The 15,156-nt window shown below is 40.0% G+C and overlaps 1 protein-coding gene across 1 annotated transcript; it reads left to right on the top strand.

Annotated features, from left to right (window-relative positions):
- The first annotated feature begins 120 nt into the window (after nt 1-120).
- On the top strand, nt 121-14,675 carry stat4 (signal transducer and activator of transcription 4). The gene is made up of 24 exons (XM_028990564.1): nt 121-190; nt 325-453; nt 564-699; nt 1,936-2,034; nt 3,076-3,168; nt 3,978-4,056; nt 4,266-4,351; nt 5,144-5,295; nt 5,888-6,046; nt 7,009-7,101; nt 7,211-7,270; nt 7,620-7,640; nt 7,810-7,903; nt 8,002-8,046; nt 8,802-8,885; nt 8,973-9,071; nt 10,390-10,525; nt 11,434-11,486; nt 11,588-11,682; nt 12,335-12,471; nt 13,042-13,233; nt 13,565-13,607; nt 13,699-13,804; nt 13,958-14,675. The coding sequence occupies exons 2-24, from the start codon at nt 326-328 to the stop codon at nt 13,970-13,972; spliced, it is 2,205 nt and encodes a 734-aa protein (XP_028846397.1). The 5' UTR covers nt 121-190; nt 325; the 3' UTR covers nt 13,973-14,675.
- The last annotated feature ends 481 nt before the right edge of the window (nt 14,676-15,156 follow it).

Genomic DNA, 15,156 nt, shown 5'->3' with positions numbered 1-15,156 from the left:
TTAATCTTAAGGTCAGGTTGCTTCTTCAAGGGAATTTTTCTTTTCCTTTTTTTTTTTTTTGGCCTGTCGGACGAGGCGTTGTGACGTCACAGCACGGTGACGTAACCCGGTGACGTTGCGGCCGCTCGTACAGTAGAAGGAGAGCGCGAGTGACAGACGGGCCAGAAGTTGGGAAGAACTCATGTGGCAGGTAGGGACACTGAACACACGACACTGTTTTACTTAATCTACGTCAGTAGATAATAGCAACGATATGTTAATCGTTGCTCATTGAAGTTTTTTGTTGAACATTGATTCGGGACTTTTGGTGTTATGACCATACAGTATGAGCCAGTGGAAACAAATCCAGCAGTTAGATATCAAGTTCCTGGAGCAGGTGGATTATTTCTACGATGACAATTTTCCCATGGAGGTGCGGCAGGTGCTGGCCACCTGGATTGAGGGTCAGGACTGGTATGTATAAATGTATTTTAGGGGTCCCCATGGCAATTACATCAGGCACTTACAGGGATGCTGGGATGATTTTTGTATTTAAATGTGCGTGCGTGCACGTCTGTTTGTAGGGAAACGGCATCTAACCACGAGTCGATGGCAGCGGTTCTGTTCAACAACTTCTTGATCCAGCTGGAGAGGCAGTGTTCTCAAGAGCAGAACTTTCTCCACCGGCACAACCTGAAGAGAATATACCAGCAGCTGCAGGTGAGTTCTGTCCTCAGAATGATTCATTACATTCATCGCTTAGATGCGCACTCTTGGTCCAGTGGTTAAGAACGTCAGACATGTTCAGTTTTTAGGGAAGTGGAAGGTGAAGAAGAGGCTGCTTGTTTTCTCACTTTTTAACGATTTATATACTCACCTTTCAGTCCTGTTCCAGACTTTACTGTTACAGCATACTTTACACTGTTTTTATAATATTAGTTGCAACCTCAGTCAAGAGCCTCCATTCATTGCAAGGTTGAGTGTACTCAAGCGCTTGTGTTCCTGCTCAGTGTACGTTTCAGAACCTCGCGATCGTATTTCAGATGCTGTTTCCTTGTTCTTGTGCTTCGGGGGCCCGAACTTGCAGTGGTTGTCGATATGTGAACACCTTACTGGCGTTTGGTGGAAACACATTTCTGTAGAATGGGGGGGTGTTTGTGGTCACCATCTCCGGTCTTGTTCAGGAAGCTATAGTGTAGCACCAAAACACAGGGCTCTGACAAACAGCTCTCACATGACATGCTCACCAAGCAAACTCTTCTCCCAAAATATAGTTGAAGTAAACCAGTGAACCCTGACCACAGTTCAGGTCGGTGCGTAGGAGTGACTGTACGAAAGTCTCAAGTCAAAACATAACAACCCCAAAAATCCCTGCGGTGCGGGAAGATGGTAATAGTTTCACCTGACCTGATAGCAGCCTGATTAACATTAGTCAGGGGTATTCTCCCTCGGTTAGTGTTAGCGTTGGCTGTGGCATTTCAAATGTCAGGCTGCTTGCAGGATTGTGGTGATGCTGCAGAAACTGCCCGATGGTGCGGGTGGATGTGTGGATGTGGGGCTCAGTGGAAAGATGGGACGTGGGTTAACTCTCAGTCTCAGAGGCCTGATAGATGTTTTCCTTCAAAGATAAGAGCTGGGTATCAAGTTGTTACGTCCTACTTTCACTTTGTGTCAGACAGGATAGGGTGTTTTTTATTAAGAAATTGTTAGGGACTGAATTCCCCTTAATAGAATAAAATGTATATACAAATCAGAATATTCTTTTCATTAATGAATATAAATGCAACATCATAACATAATAAATCCTTAAGTAAGTTTATCTTTTACTTTCAAAATATTTTCTTCTTTCTTTGCTTAAGCATTGCTGGTTTTTATTACCTTTAAAGACTAAATTCCCCATTTTTATCCATGGGCCCCTTTTCAATAAAAATTAAACTTTTTGGTTTATTTTCTTAGTTAAAGTACAAGACCAACACCCTCCACATGGCTACTATTATCTCCAGCTGTTTGAGAGAGGAGCGGAGGATTATCTCCACTGCCAGCATGCAGGAACAGGTATATATCCCATATTTTCTTTTAATCATCATTTATCATTTTTATCTAATGAAAATGTGTTTTTAGTGATGTCAAAAATAAGACGGGCCTTGAAATATTTAACACGTTAAAATAAACTAGCGTTGTTAACACCACTTGAGGGTGGGCATGTCAGCCTACAGGTAGCAACTCATTCTTGTTTCTTGCTTAAACTGAAATAAGGAAGCGACCCCGTAATCAGAAGGTTACTGGTTCGAATCCTGGTCCTTGCCACTGAGCAAAGCACTGTCCCCACACACTGCTCCCCGGGCGCCTGTCATGGCTGCCCACTGCTCACCAAGGGTGATGGTTAAAAGCAGAGGACACATTTCGTTGTGTCACCATGTGCTGGGCTGCAGTGTTTCACAATGACAATCACTTTCAAATGAGCCTTTTTCCCACACGTGCATGAATATTAAATATTATTACAAGCTTCACATTTACATTTAATCCATTTATTCTATGCCCTTAACCAGTGCGTCCTACAATCAGTAGTTACCGGGACAGTCCCCCCCTGGAGACACTCAGGGTTAAGTGTCTTGCTCAGGGACACAATGGTAATAAGTGGGGTTTGAACCTGTAACTTTGTGGTCACTCATAGATGAGTGTATTACCTTCTAGGCTACTACCACCTTAGTCTTAAATTTTAACTTCACACACTATGTGAATAATTAGTCATGTTTTTATTATTAGTAAAGTAAGTAAAGTAAAGTGAAGTGATTGTCACATGTGATACACAGCAGCACAGCACACAGTGATATTTGTCCTCTGCATTTAACCCATCACCCTGAGTGAGCAGTGGGCAGCCATGACAGGCGCCCGGGGAGCAGTGTGTGGGGACGGTGCTTTGCTCAGTGGCACCTCAGTGGCACCTTGACAGATCGGGATTCGAACCGGCAACCTTCTGATTACGGGGCTGCTTCCTTAACCGCTAGGCCACCACTGCCCCAGAGACTGTAAACAAAACATACAGTTCCTACCGCAAGTCAAATTTCTTGCATGTGCTATTTTATTTTGGAATAGGGTCCTCTGGAAAAGTCTTTGCAGAACTCTGAAGCCTTTGAGCGGCAGAAGAACATGGACAACAGAGTAGCTATCATTCGGAGCAGTGTGCAGGCAAGTTCCTATTGTTTATTGAAAACTGTATTCCATCAGGAGAATAAAGAGGTGGCACAATATCACAGTGATCACGGCCCTCATTTGCATACTAATTACCTAATTACTCCCCTATGTAGCTTTGGTTTTCGTAATTTATTTAATACATATTATACAGTGCTTCTGGGAAGTATTCACGGCGCATCACTTTTTCAAGTATCTCAAGCATCTCTGCAGCAATCCACCAATCAGGCCTGTAATGTAGAGGGCCAGATGGAAGCCATGCCTTAATAAAAGGAGTTTGCCAAAAGTCACCCGAAGGACTCTCAGGCCATGAGAAACAAAATTCTCTGGTCTGATGAGACAACGATTGAACTCTTTGGTGTGAATGCCAGGCGTCAAGTTTGGAGGAAACCAGGCACCACTCATGTCCAGGCCAGTACCAGGCCAGTGGGGATGTTTATCAGCTGCAGGAACTGGGAGACAGGATAGAGGGAAAGATGATTGCAGCAATGTACAGAGACATCCTGGATAAAAACCTGCTCCAGAGCGCTCTTGAACTCAGACTTGGGCGAAGGTTCATCTTTCAGCAGGACAACGAATCTGACTGAACATCTCTCTCCTATCTTAAAATGGCTGTGCATCAATGCTTCCTGAGGAAAAAAAATCATTTATGCCATTTTGGAAAAAGGATGTAACATAACAAAATGTTGAAAAATGTATGCGCTGTGAATACTGTACAGATACGCTGTAAATGTTGTGCACTTGTGTTTCGTCCTTGGTATGACACCTTCATTCCTGTTGTCTATGGTTCTTCTACTCTCCAACAGATGATGGACCAGACAGTGAAGTACCTGGAAGATGTTCAAGATGACTTTGATTTCCGCTACAAAACCCTCCAGTCCAGAGGTAGACTCATTAATTCAGCCGACTAATGTTAAAATTGTACTATGGGCAATGGTGTATTGATATCTCTGCCGTGTAATTTACCATGTCAGCTAATGGGCACAAAATCTGAACAATATAGCAAACCATGAAAAAGCATAATGAGGTTTAAATCAGGAGTGTTTACATCAGTGGTGTGGTGGGTTCACACAATGTTGTTTGTAACTGTACAGATCCAGCAGAGAAAAACTCTCAGTGCATGAAACAGGAAGTCCTCACTCTTCAGGAAATGCTGAACCACCTGGACTTTAAAAGGAAGGCAAGATCAGCTTCTTTCTTCATTTCCCTGAATATGAAACTTCATTACTGACGATTTAAACTGGACTCCCAATCCTGGTCTGTGAGCTGGACACATAGGTCCTTCTTCCAGGCATGTCTCGTCCTTGCCAAGGAGGGTCTACCATAATTGAGAATAGTATTTCTCAATAGTATAAGAAATATTGCCCTGGTGAAATGGATCTCGATCTAATATTCAATCTAACTGTTCAACAAGTGTGGGAATGAGTAGTGTTCTTTGGCAAAACTGTGGGCCTGGAGATATCTGAACAAATATGACTGAGGGATATTGCTGTTTTTTTGGAGCATCGCAAATGAGACAAAGGTAGTGTCCTGAAATAAATCCAAATTGTAAGAGAGTGTTTTGTTATGAGATTTAAAGAAAGATAGTTGGATTTCTGGAAAGAAGTACAGAGAGTAGATATTGGCGAAAGGGAGGAGTTACCCCCAGTTTCCATGATGACCCAAGATGGGCCCTTTTTAATACTTTATTCTTATCCATGAAATTCATTGTCATTTAAGGTTCACTTCAATTATTTGCTGTAAGATGGATTTTATTTGCAGACACAGTTTTCCCATTCAGTAACTCAGCACAATTGTCTACATTTGATCAACGTTTACAGCATATACCAGACGCCCTTATCCAGAGCTTCTTACAATCAGTAGTTACAGGGACAGTCCCCCCTGGAGCAACTGGTTCAAGCTTGCATCACATATTGGCATGATGAATAAGTATATTTGAATATAGAATTGAATGCAGTTTTTGCTTTTGCAGGAGATCCTCTCCAAGATGACGGATATCATCAAGGAGATTGATTCATTTGTGACCTCTCAGTTGAACCCGGAGCTGATGGACTGGAAGCGCAGACAGCAGATTGCCTGTATTGGAGGCCCTGTGCTGACTGGCCTGGACCAGCTACAGAACTGGTATTACACTAGAGAGGCAATGACAACATATATAAAAAAAAAAACAGTTACTTTCCACTCAGACATTCTTAATAAGCACTACATTTTTAACTGCAAACAATGTTTTGTAATATTTAATTAAACAAAAAGTATATGGAACAACGGAACTACAAATGAATAAAATCTCGAAATGTTATTATTTGAAATTTCAAATAAAATAATCAATAGTTCTAACAAAAATAAAAATATAACGCATGTATTTTAATGAGCTACAAGAGTTAGTATTGCAATCATTTGCAGGACTAGTTTATAAAGTTTACACAAAATATACAAAATTCTGACTGACTGACTGTTCATTGACTATTCATGATGACCATGGGTTCATGTTGGGTTTAGGATTTAAAATATTTAAATCAATTAATAAATCAAATAAATATACCTCCTTTCACACAAATAAAAAAATACAAAGTATTTGTAATTGATGAGGGGTATTGGATATAAATGCTTTGCGTACGAAGAAACCGAGGCAATCAGGGGAAGCCCAGAATTGAAGCTTGGGTTTAAATACCAGTAACATGCACTGTGATTTAAATGCACGTGTTCCCCACTGCAGGTTCACGCTCACAGCCCAAAGCCTGTTTCAGATCAAGCGACAGCTTGACAAGCTGGGAGAGCTGATACTGAAGGTGACCTATGAGAGTGACCCAATCCCCATCCAGAAACCACAAATGGAGGAGCAGGTGAAATACCTCATATATCACCTAATAAAAAGGTGGGTCCTTAATATGTTTTCTTTTTCTTTTGCTTCCATGTTTTCTTCAAGTAATTTTCCGTAAGGTATAGATCGCTGCTTTTTCCCGCCTTATCCAAGGTGCCCATAGTCTTTAAAAATATAATTTATGAATTGTCAAATGATGTAGATCACCAGGTTAGCATTATGATCACATTAGCAGAACCCAAATAAATGTGTTCAACTGACCATCAACTTACATCTGTTAAAGAATGATTGTGGCTACTGTTTGATATATGGGGCATATTCAGCAATATAGTCACTATAGCAGATTGAATATCTAAAAACTGTCATGGGATATTGTGTGGCTGGGTTCTATCTAGATAGCCTGTGATACTCTCTTTTTCAGATATTCGGATATATGTGCATAGTTTATATAGTGCTTTATAAAGTGGTATCAGTGAAAGGCTGTGTTCATTAACCCAAATCTGTCACTTTAAAAGCTTAAGTGATCATTCGAAATCCCTTCTTTGTTCTCTCTTCATTGTTCTTTCTACACATTCTGTCACCATAAACTGACTAAAATTTCAGGCTTGCTTTCAAAATTAAACAGATGTAAGGTTTCATAAATGTTCTTGTATTCTGAAACACTTCAGAAAGTAGATAATTATTATTCAAGATTTTTAGTAAACTTTTCATAAAAAAAAAAAGGTATTGATAAATTACCCTAAACATTTGAACGGTGGTATGTCACAGCTTTTAATTAGCTTTTAGTTACTGTGTTGATAAAATGTAGTAAATGACTAACTGTGAGGCACCGTTTGTGGCACAGATTCCATCTAAGTTCGAGCAGTTCCAGTCGTAATTTGGAATTGACAGTGAACTGATTTGCTAGCGGGGTTAATTCTATATGCTTTGTCTGACTATCACACAGATACAGATGGTAATAGTTTGCCTTCAGGGCTGTATTTTTTAATGGAAATTTTATTTCTGTGTATGTGTAGTTCTTTTGTGGTGGAGAAACAGCCCTGCATGCCGACCCACCCTCAAAAGCCGCTGATCATCAAGACTCAAGTGCAATTCACCACCAAGGTCAGGTAAGAGAGAATTTTGGAGATATAGCAAAAACCCATTCTATTGTTAAGCATCCCAGCATAATAATTTACTCCTGTGCTTGATGGATTCTACAAATGCCTCATTCTCCAGATTGCTGGTCAAACTGCCTGAGGTGGATTATCAACTGAAGGTGAAAACAACTTTTGACAAGTGAGTGTCAACATCCCTGTAATACATGTTTTGGCTATAATGGGTGTGCAATAATCAATAAATGCTGATAAAATGGCAAATATATTCAGATTCTTGATTAGAAATCAAGGGCTTTACATTGATTTACCAGTGCTGTGCATGGGGCAAATTTGCCAAACGTCATACACCTTCTGCAATATTGGAAATGAATGCAGTTGGACTGGAAAGTATTCCCATCCAGTTGTTCATTTAAAGAAATTGAAAAGCACCTTTAGGAATCGAGTCAAAACCGAAACTGTCTGACATGAGTTGACTGAAAACCAAAGTGAAATCAGATTTTTTTTTCTGTTTTCTTGTTTTATCTGATCAGAGACCTTCCACCTGGACGAGTGTGAGTACCAGCTCTTGTGAGATCTTTAGTTGTGCCTTCCGGTTGTTGGTAAAGGCTAGCTATGTGGGGGAGGGAGCATAACCAAGACAATCAGAAGGAAAGTGTCATCACATTGTCCATTTGCCAAAAACAGAAACACGCTCACACTCTGATTTTTATTCCACTGTAGGAACAGACAGTTTTTTATTCTCACCAATAACACCAAAGTCATGGATGTGGAAGAGTCGTCCAATGGCTGCCTGTCAGTGGAATTCAGGCATTTGGTAAAACCATTTCATTCACAGTGCTTCACTAATAAATACAGCAGCAGTGAGCAACAGTAAATAATTAAATGCTGATGTGGCCATTTCTGTCCATGCAGCAACTAAAAGAAAAGAAATACCCGAGTGGCACAAAAGGCAATGAGGTGGGTACCTTGTCTTGGACACATAAAATCTGAGTTGTACTGTTAATATTATAAACATATCAATCGATTAATTATAATAATTGATCCCCATATAAAATAAAAATAATCAGTCATTTTACATCTATGCAGAGTAAGAGCTTAAATGTTTTTGTTTCATGCTCCCGTTTCACTCTCACATATCGGGCTAATGTTCAGTCAGGAAAATGTAGCCCTCACTGCCAATCAGGACATTTGTTGCATGTGAGCAATTGCATTTTTTTATCACCCGTTTGCACATCCTGTCAATGATATCCTATCACAGCATGAGTTGGAAAATCTGATTGAGGTACAGATCGAGATGTAGATATACTCTTCTCTGTTTTGGCACATAGGTGGTGGAATGAACTTCCCCTAGATGTCCAAATCACTGTGTTCAAACATAGTTTTATTTTTACTCTTCAAAAAAATCCATCAAAAACTTTGACTCACGGTATTCATAGCCTGATTCCTAGTCGACGAGTAGCAGAAGTTATTCTTAATGAAGGAATTCTGTAACTTGCTTTGGTTAAGGGCATCTGCAAAATGTCATAAAAGTGTGTGTTGAGGGAAATGAGGAAGGTGAGGAGGCAGGTTGACCTCAGGGGGCGCTATTGCTCGTTTTCTCACAATGCAAATGACCCTGTGTGTAAATGACTATTTGTTACAGGCATTTTGTGCAGATTTGCTTGCTATGTTCTTTGCAGTATAAAATATTTTAATTTCATTGTTCATTTCAGGGTCCCCTCACAGTAACTGAAGAGCTTCACTCCCTCAGCTTCGAAGCCCAGTTCTGCATGCAAGGCATGAACATTGGCCTCGCGGTCAGTCCCTGATGCCTTGACTCTGCTCTTTAGCCTCTTCCTGTCTGTCCATGAAGGAATCATCTCTCACATTTACTCTATCTTTAGACCTGCTCCCTGCCTCTGGTTGTCATCTCCAATGTTAGCCAGCTGCCTGGCGGCTGGGCTTCTGTCATGTGGTACAACCTGCTCACCGATGAGCCAGAGGTAGGACCCATATTTGCACTATGCCTTAAAACACATTATGTTACAAATATCTGACAAAAGGACAGACTGAATGTTTATTAAACTACAGAACATGATGTTGTCCTGTCAGGGAGAAGAGACAGCAATACGGTGGTCATTCATGCACAGCTCAATAACACAAGCTTACATAACAAATCCCACAGAACCCCCAGCAAAAGTGTTGTCCTACCACTTTATTGGAGATCTGGACGCTGAGTAGAACTTAATAGGCACAGTGCATGTGAATGGAGCTTATTTTGACCATTTTTTCACACCAGAGGTAGCCATCACGTGTACAAAATCCCGCTCTTCTAAAAAATAAGTTGCCAAAATAAGTTGTTACTTGTAATGTTTCTTGACATTCCTCTATGTTTATAGAAATTGCCTCACATGTAACAGAAAATTATTTTGGAATAAGGCCTTATCAGTCAGCTTCTGTGGCATGTAAATAATAATAATTTTAGTTATTATTATTCTACCACACAACCAGCTGAGATATTTCTACTAATCTGAGCATCTACAGAAAAAACACATGCATAATGTCTATAAACATGTAAAACTATAAATATGCACTCCTTACTTCCAAGTCCTCAAGAAGGCGCGTGGCTAACCCTCTCAGAGTTGAGTATCAATATAGGCATTCTTTACATTTACATTTACATTTATGGCATTTATCAGACGCCCTTATCCAGAGCGACTTACAATCAGTATTTACAGGGACAGTCTCCCTGGAGCAACTTAGGGTTAAGTGTCTTGCTCAGGGACACAGTGGTAGTAAGTGGGATTTGAACCCGGGTCTTCTGGTTCATAGGCGAGTGTGTTACCCACTAGGCTACTACCACCCTGCCAATATTGGTTGCCACACATAAACTGTCACCATAAACTGACTCAAAGTTCAGATTTACTTTCATAATTTATTAATGCTGAAATATAAATTGCCTCATAATTTATCTAGTATTCCCAAACAGTACAGAAAGTAGAGCATTTAGTCTGGCCCACAGGGTCACATTCATTAATTTGGCCATGAAACTTGTCCTTTAAAAAAGTGAAGTGATTGTGAAACAGAGCAGCACAGCACATGGTGACACAACGAAATGCGTCCCCTGCTTTTAACCATCACATTTGGTGAGCAGTGGGCAGCCATGACAGGCGCCCGGGTAGCAGGGTGTGGGGACGGTGCTTTGCTCAGTGGCACCTCAGTTACGGATCGGGATTCGAACGGGCAACCTCACCCGCTAGGCCACCACTGCCCTGAGTGGGATTTCAATAAAAAGCTATAAGATTCTGTATCTGTTCCCAGAACCTAGCTTTCTTCAGCAGCCCACCCCGGGCCAGCTGGAGTCAGCTGTCTGAGGTGCTCAGCTGGCAGTTCTCCACCTTCGCAGGACGAGGGCTCAACAAGGAACAGCTGAGCATGCTGGGAGAAAAACTTCTGGGTGAGCTGCTTTGTCTGCCGCACCACAGTGTGTAATTGCAAAATTTCACGATGCAAACCTACAACATTGTTATTGCCATGATCCCTTTTTTTCCCGGTACTCCAGTCCCCTGTTCTCCAGACCTAGTTTCATGTTTGCTATTTCAACGTTGCTGTGCCACGTTTTTGGCATTTTACTTCGTTTTGTGTGTTTATTTTAGGTGTCTGTAATGTAGTAAATCCCCTGTTTGTGAGTTGAGCATTTGGGTCCTTTTTCCTTCCTGCCTCTCGTCCCTGAGAACTGATAGTTAAGTGGTGCAATAAATTTATATTGCATTGATTGGTATTGTGGTGATTTTGTTCTTTTAAAATCTTGTGGTTTATGATTTTTAGACTTTGAGGGTTTCACAGTAAACAGCTCTTGCATTATTATGGTGTATTCTTCTGTTATCAAGCGCAAATTTAAAGAAATGTTCTCGAAATGTAAGTGAAAGTGAAGTGATTGTCATACACTGCAGCAAAGCACACGGTGACACAACGAAATGTGTCCTTTTAACTATCACTCTTGGTGAGCAGTGGGCAGTCATGACAGGCGCCCAGGGAGCAGTGTATGGGGATGGTGCTTTGCTCATTGGCATTCAAACCAGCAACCTTCTGATTACGGGGCTGCTTCCTTAACCGCTAGGCCACCACTGCCACCATGTAGATATGTTTAAAAAAGAAAAATCACATCTTCCTCAATCCATACACACCATGCCACGTGTTTTAGTACATCATCAAAAAAAGTTTTAAAAATATGTATATATGCCTTTTTCATTTTTTTGCAAATAGCTTTTTTTTTGCTCATTAGAACAACACTCTTGTGAAATGGGCATGTTGTTCTGTGGGGGAGATTCCATATTTCAGGATTAACGACTAACTGTATTCTAGGTCAACAAACCTCTTTTGGTGACTGCCAAGTATATTGGTCCAAGTTTTGCAAGGCAAGCCTGTCAATCCAACACACTGACAGTTTTTTTTTTTTTTAACAGTTTGTGTGTATAGTGAAGCAGATATCTAATGTGTTTTTTTTTATTATTCAAAGGAGAACATTCCTGGGAAGCCGTTCAGCTTCTGGCAATGGTTGGACTCCATCCTGGAACTCATTAAGAAACATCTACTTCCTGTCTGGATTGATGGGTGAGATGACCTTGTTCCACCCCACAGCCTAGGTCACTTTTACACAACTTAAAGTTGTATTGATTTTCCATTTTGATTTTTTTTTTTTACTGTTGCTTTACAACTTGGTGCTGATTTTACAAACATAGTTGCAACATATTGTTTTCATGCACACCGCTACTTTTATATGGCCATTTGCTGTAAAAATGTTGAATGTGTAATTTATCTTTCAGTGGTGCCCTGTCAGTATGACCTTAATTTGTTGACACTATTTGTAGTCTTTTAATGTGTATGTTTTACAATGGACAGTTCTTTGTTTTCTTGCGTATATTATTTCCACATGAATGTTAGAAGTGCCAAGAAGATGTGTTAAAGTTGTGGTAACCCCAAGACATGTAAAGGTGGCTTTGCCCACATGCCACTGTTATTCAGTTTCATGTTGTTTTATTTGTCGACAAATTGATGCCTGTTGAAATGCTTAGAATGAGGTGCACATGATTCTATAGGACACTATACAGTTCAAAGGAACAAAATATATACACAATAATAACCAGAATGCAAATATAATGCTATATTCAAATAAGAGTATATTTTGGATTTAAGTGGTTTCGTGGATAAACATTGTACAAATGATTAAAATTATTAAAATTGGGAATGGATTTGGTCTTCATAGATACATATTGGGCTTTGTGAGCAAGGAGACGGAGCGTGCTCTGCTGCGGGAGAAGGAGTCCGGAACCTTCCTGCTTCGCTTTAGTGAGAGCCACTTGGGAGGGATCACCTTCACTTGGGTGGAGCAGCCTGAGAACGGTGAGCATTTCAACTAGAGCATCAGTGCTAACGTTAGATTCGTGGCTCATATGTCTAGTTTGGGGTGTTCCCCTCTGGTGTCATGACTGGTAATTGAGGTAATTAATTGAGGAACAAAGCAAAGCGGCACAATCGCAGGAACAAGAACAAAAGGACACTATCAAGGCAAGGTCTCCACGGTGGACGGACTATACACACAGTACTAAAGTACAATCTGTATTTCATACACAAACAACAACTTATGTACATATTCTAATAACACGTAAACATATGCACATGTGGGTAATTAGAATGCAGAACAGTGAGCTGGTGCCACCTGGTGGGGTAGGCGCACCCTGGCATCACATAATAAGGTATGACAGCACACAGTACTATAGTATAGTTTGTATGTGATTGTCTTATATACTTTATGGGTGTGATATACAGTATGATGATTTACTTCACTTCTGTTCAGATTACTTTAAAAGTAAGCGAGTGGATGACATTTTCACAGTGGTTTTTGTGCATGTGTTTTTGCATGTTTGTGTTTTAAACATTTATTTATTATTCCTTTGTGCCTTTTCTTGCCAGGGGAGGCCAAATTCATCTCAGTGGAACCCTACACAAAAAATCGCCTTAGCGCACTCCCGTTTGCGGATATCATCCGTGACTATAAAGTGATCGCTGATGGGACTGTGCCAGAGAGCCCACTGAAGTTCCTCTACCCCGACATGCCCAAGGACGAGGCCTTTGGGAAACATTACAACAGCCAACAGAACAAAGGCAAGGAGAGATTGCTTGCTTTTTGCTTGAATTTCCTTCCAATTATTCCATTAACCCTCCACTTTATATCTTGATAATAAATGATAATACAAATAAATATAAAAATGTCACATGATTAGAATTGAAAAGCAGTTGTCAATGCTGGCACCCTATTGCTAAAAGTATAGTGCATGATTCAGAATACAGATTAAGCTCTTCAGGCAAAACTAGAACTTTCCACTTTGATTTCATCAACCTTCATCAACCTTCAACAATGCAAATAAACATTAAAAATAGAATGCCAGGACAGGTCAAACATTTTTGATGTTTCCCTTGTTACTTTCCTTCACAGTATTTCCATATTTTGCAACAACTCTGATTCCAATCTCTCTAATGTAAGTATTGCACTAAATATATCTTAAACCCTTTTGTTGTATTTGCCTGCCTCTTTGGCCTTTGACAATTGTTCTGACTGTGTTTGTGCAGCCAAAATGAGACTCCCCCGCAGTGTTCTTCTCCAGAGCCACCTATGAGTCCAGGCATGTTTGACATTCTCAACGAACAGATCAGCCCCTTCGAGATCGCAAGTGCTGTGAGTGTGCTGTGAGCATTTAAACTTAACTTAGAACTTCCACTAATTTTTTAATATACCACAACTGTCTGAATGCACATTTCAATATTGCAGAAGGCATTTTTATTTCCCATATACCAAGTTTTTTTCTCACTTGACTTTCTCACTTTTCAGATGAGCTCTCCTTAGCTCTGGCTGCTGCTACACGTCCCTCATCATCACAGTGCTGAGATGCAGATACAGCAACACAGGAAGAGCTGTCAGGTAAAACATCTGCAATGTGACTCAGGTGCATAGTGTGAGACGTGCCATAGAAAACGAAGAATAAATATGTTTTTACTACTTCTATTGTCACTTAATTGTTTAAATGTTAAAATGCATTCAAAAAGAGAACTTGAAAAAAATACAAAAGCATGTGGTTTGAATCCATGGGCACTCATTTTTTAACTTGTTTAAATAGTGGCCAGTGTCTTTTTATTTTGTACATGAAACATATTTTCTAAACACTGTAAAACAATTATTCAATTATTGGTCTCTCTGTATGTTATTTTTTATGTATATTATGTTTCTCTATTTTAACGATGCACACCATCTACTACCATACATTTTGTTGTCATAATTCACTGTACTTGTTCTGGCTTTTTGTTTGTTGTGGTGGGTAGCTAAAGTCCTTTATTGGGTTTATTAGGTTAATATGTGCTTTATTAGGTTGACTCAGAATGTCAACTTGGTGGTTCAAGGATTCTTTGTACATCAGTTCAGGACTTTTGTGGTATGTATGGGGTTTCCAGTTCTAACACTTTTGGCCACTTGGTCATTGGTCTAGAATGGATCAATAATAGTGGGCGATGAATGTGGACTATGAATGAAAATAAAAAACACTTTAAAATCATCTCTGCTCTGTGGAAATTCTGTGGATATTTCTATTAAAGATGCAATGTGTAAAATGTTAGTTACAACCTTTAAAAAAAGAAAAATGATGTCCATGATGTGGATGTATTGATGTTGTAAAAAAAAAACACGCCATCGTACTCACAATATTTTCTATACATTCTATTCTTGATGGTTATTATTATTATTCCGCTCCCAGGTGTGAGATGTTGATTTTAAAATGCAGCCCCATATTTTGTATGAAGTACACCTTTGTTTCAGGCCGCAAAATCTAAAATCTTTAAAATCCGCACCTTTAAACATCTTCAGTAGAATGAAAGAGGTGTCTAATAACTCTGCCACAGGCCCTTTTTTATGTCACACGCTTGGCCCAGTGTTGGCCCATGTCACACGCCTGGCCAAAAATATGAAAGTAAAGGTGACGTGATGATGCATCCAGCAAAACTTGTATAGACGTTACGTTGAACTGGTTGTGCCGGTCA

The sequence above is a fragment of the Denticeps clupeoides genome, chromosome 9 (genome assembly GCF_900700375.1).
Source record: "Denticeps clupeoides chromosome 9, fDenClu1.1, whole genome shotgun sequence".
Lineage (NCBI taxonomy): Eukaryota > Metazoa > Chordata > Actinopteri > Clupeiformes > Denticipitidae > Denticeps > Denticeps clupeoides.
The sequence above is the reverse complement of the archived record's forward strand: the minus strand, read 5'-3'. Positions and strand labels throughout refer to the sequence as shown.

Bases quoted from the DNA above. Each gene is read 5' to 3' on its own strand.
- stat4 (XM_028990564.1), top strand. From the start codon at position 326: ATGAGCCAGTGGAAACAAATCCAGCAGTTAGATATCAAGTTCCTGGAG. The intron at 5,296-5,887 runs GTATTACACTAG...TCCCCACTGCAG, and splicing joins CTGGACCAGCTACAGAACTG to GTTCACGCTCACAGCCCAAA. The intron at 13,234-13,564 runs GCAAGGAGAGAT...TTTCCTTCACAG, and splicing joins CAACAGCCAACAGAACAAAG to TATTTCCATATTTTGCAACA.